General features: G+C 39.6%; 1 protein-coding gene across 2 annotated transcripts in view; it reads right to left on the bottom strand.

Annotated features, from left to right (window-relative positions):
• The window catches only part of LOC137983880 (presenilin-associated rhomboid-like protein, mitochondrial), a 13,254-nt gene extending 11,811 nt beyond the window's left edge, over window positions 1-1,443 (bottom strand). For both annotated transcript variants that reach the window (XR_011119048.1, XM_068831032.1), the window contains exons 1-2: window positions 1,356-1,443; window positions 1,093-1,225 (exon numbers count right to left, since the gene is read on the bottom strand). Coding sequence is in view for 1 of the 2 variants with exons in the window: in XM_068831032.1 (XP_068687133.1) it covers window positions 1,093-1,225; window positions 1,356-1,438 (216 nt within the window). In the remaining variant the exon portion in view is untranslated. The remainder of the gene's footprint in view (window positions 1-1,092; window positions 1,226-1,355) is intronic.
• Between the last annotated feature and the right edge of the window lie 1,346 nt (window positions 1,444-2,789).

The raw sequence follows: 2,789 nt of genomic DNA, 5'->3' as shown, positions 1-2,789 counted from the left end.
CAATGCTCCATTTTACAGGTATTCATGCAAAGCTACAGCTACATGGATCAGAGGAATGTGAAAACAGACATCCATGGAATGAGATGGGGATCAAACTGGTGACCTCCACCGAGCTCAGAAGGCTGCGCATTAATCGACTGTGCTATGCCTGTCCTGCAGATCATGCACAGACTGCAAAGGATCCACGCTGTGCAGATTACATTTTTTGGAGAGTTATTTTCAAGCTTAAAAACACTTTACTGTAACTTAGGTTCGTGATATTCAGTCAGAACGATTCAGGGGCACCCAACGTCAATTTTCAGAAAATATCTGTTTGGAAGACGATTTGAGATCTAGAAATTTTGGAACATTTGCTATAAAATTTCTTGCTTGCCTGCCTGTCCTAGGATTTTGGAACATCTAAAAAATGGTTTTCAGACATCTAAAAAATGGTATAATTGCCCATTTTTAACAGATTTTTACTGTAAAAAGGTCACCTAGAATTTTCGGAAGCCTTTTTTCTGGCTGAAATTTTCGAAAGTTAAGTTTTCATTCCTATAAATTTCGGATCACTAGCCTTTCAGCTAGGAAATCCGAACAGATGAAAGATTTTTAGGGGATAAAGATATGCCTATATCTACCCTTTACATACTAAAATATGTTTAACAATGCTATGTTTTTTTAAAGTGCTTTTCAACTATATTCTCGTTGGGTGCCCCTGATGATTTTACATGCAGTGTAGTTTTCCTCTCAAGGGGAAGGGATGAGGGCTAAAAAACGGGTTTTTTTTCGTAAGGGACAGTCTGGAAGTGGTTTACTTCAGATGGGCAGTTTAAAAGCGGTCAGTGTAAAATGCAGACTGCAGACCAGGGGTAAAATGCAGACTGAGATTATAACGTAACTGTTGAAAAAGCCCAAACCCCTTAGAAATGCTAAGCATACTAATTAGGCCTAAAACAATATTTAGGCTTAACTGTTAGTATTTCTAATGAGTTTGGGCTTTTTCAACAGTTAAATTATAACCTCAGTCTGCATTTTACCCCCGGTCTGCAGTCTGCAGTTTGCGTTTTACACTGACCGGTTTAAAAGAGATCTTTGGTGTAATCACATTACCATCATTGTAAATCCAAAAGGCCGTACTAAAACACGCCATTTACTGCCTTCCTCTGGTTCTCCAGGACCTAAATCTTTTTTTTCGCGTGCTTTTCTATGCTGGATGCGGCCACGTCCATTCAATCCTCTTGGTCTGAAGGTAGTGTGAAAATAATGTTAACTTGAAACTGTAAACACCTGCTAAACACGGTTATGCACTAAACCACACGCTTCATGCCTTACTTTGTCGATTAATAAGGAAATAAAGAATTCTTTCACTCTACCTGGGAAGATATAGCGAGGGGAGAGATTTGCTTCTGCAAAAATTCACTGTAATCTTCCTGGAAATTGCGAAAACGGACGCCATCTTGAAATTACGCTGACAAGAGCCTGGGGATGAGGCCTTAAGCCCAATCTCAATCGTTTCTCGCCGAAAGCGCAGGAGTCACACGACACGTGCGACGGAATCAGATTCCTTTCATCGTGTATTTTAGAGTATTTTAGCACATTTCATTGTGCATCTGCGCATGCGCACACCAAATACCTCAGACACTTTTGAGGCAACGCAGAATAACAAAAATTGAACTTGTAGCGGTTCATGGACGCATTGCTAGAGCGTCGCACAATAACGATATTGGAGCGGATTCAGGGTCACCTTCGCGATTCGAAAATGTTAAGGTGGCTCTGATTCTGCTCCAGGTCATTTTTAAACTTTTCAGAGAAATTCATCGTAGCGTGCTAATTACTTTAAAGCAATAAAAATTTGGGGTCACTCAGTTCGTTTTTGAAAATTGTTTTATATCGGGCATTTTTAGAGGACTCTTTTATTGCCATGGTGACCTATTACGTCACATCAATGAGTGTTTTATTTGGTACCATAAGATTGCCGTTACGTGAAACAGTGTTGTAGAGTTAATCCTTCTAATTACTCATTCCCTCGTAGTTGTTGAAACTCAGGATCTGTGTCAAAGTGTTTGATAAAAAAAACTCTGAAGTGTCTTTGTTATCATAGGACGCTTCCCATTTGACGGAACTGACCGGCCAGACGTGCATTTGAAAGGACTAACTCTACCACGCCTTAAATGTAACACACCTCGAGGATGACGTGTATTCCTCCAGAAGAAATGATGCGAGGAATTATAATACAAGTGTTCTTTGAAATTGTTGCATTTTCTTTGCAAACCGGCAAGTTCTGACTAATTGGGGGGACTACAAATTAACTGAAATCAGAACAAATCAAATCAAATCAAATCAAATGTTGGTTTTTGAGGAGAGGGGAAAACCGGAAGTATGTATGTATGTATGTAAATCTTTATTAAACACGGAAAACCATCAGTTAAGGTTAAGTTAAAAACTAAAACTAATTACAACTGCTTTACATGATTGCCTTGTGGGAATCCGATATATCAGCTACCTTCTTGATATTTCACTTAAAATGCTCAACGGATGCAGCATTTTTTAAGTTTTTGGGCAAGTTATTCCATAGCATGGCCCCGCTGTAAGAGAAGCTTCGTTTCAAATAATTGGTGCTTGGTTTGGACAGGGTCAGCCTTCCCTCAGAGTTTCTTAAGTTGTAAGCAGAGTGACGCTGAGAGAAAAGACTTTGTAGATAATCCGGAGCAAGGTCATTCATGGTTTTATACATCATTAAGGCTTTTTGTTTCTTTCGGCGAAGAGATAGCCTCTCCCAGCTGAGGGTGGAAAGAAGGTGGTTTGAG

The sequence above is a fragment of the Montipora foliosa genome, chromosome 13, assembly GCF_036669935.1.
Source record: "Montipora foliosa isolate CH-2021 chromosome 13, ASM3666993v2, whole genome shotgun sequence".
NCBI lineage: Eukaryota > Metazoa > Cnidaria > Anthozoa > Scleractinia > Acroporidae > Montipora > Montipora foliosa.
The sequence above is the reverse complement of the archived record's forward strand: the minus strand, read 5'-3'. Positions and strand labels throughout refer to the sequence as shown.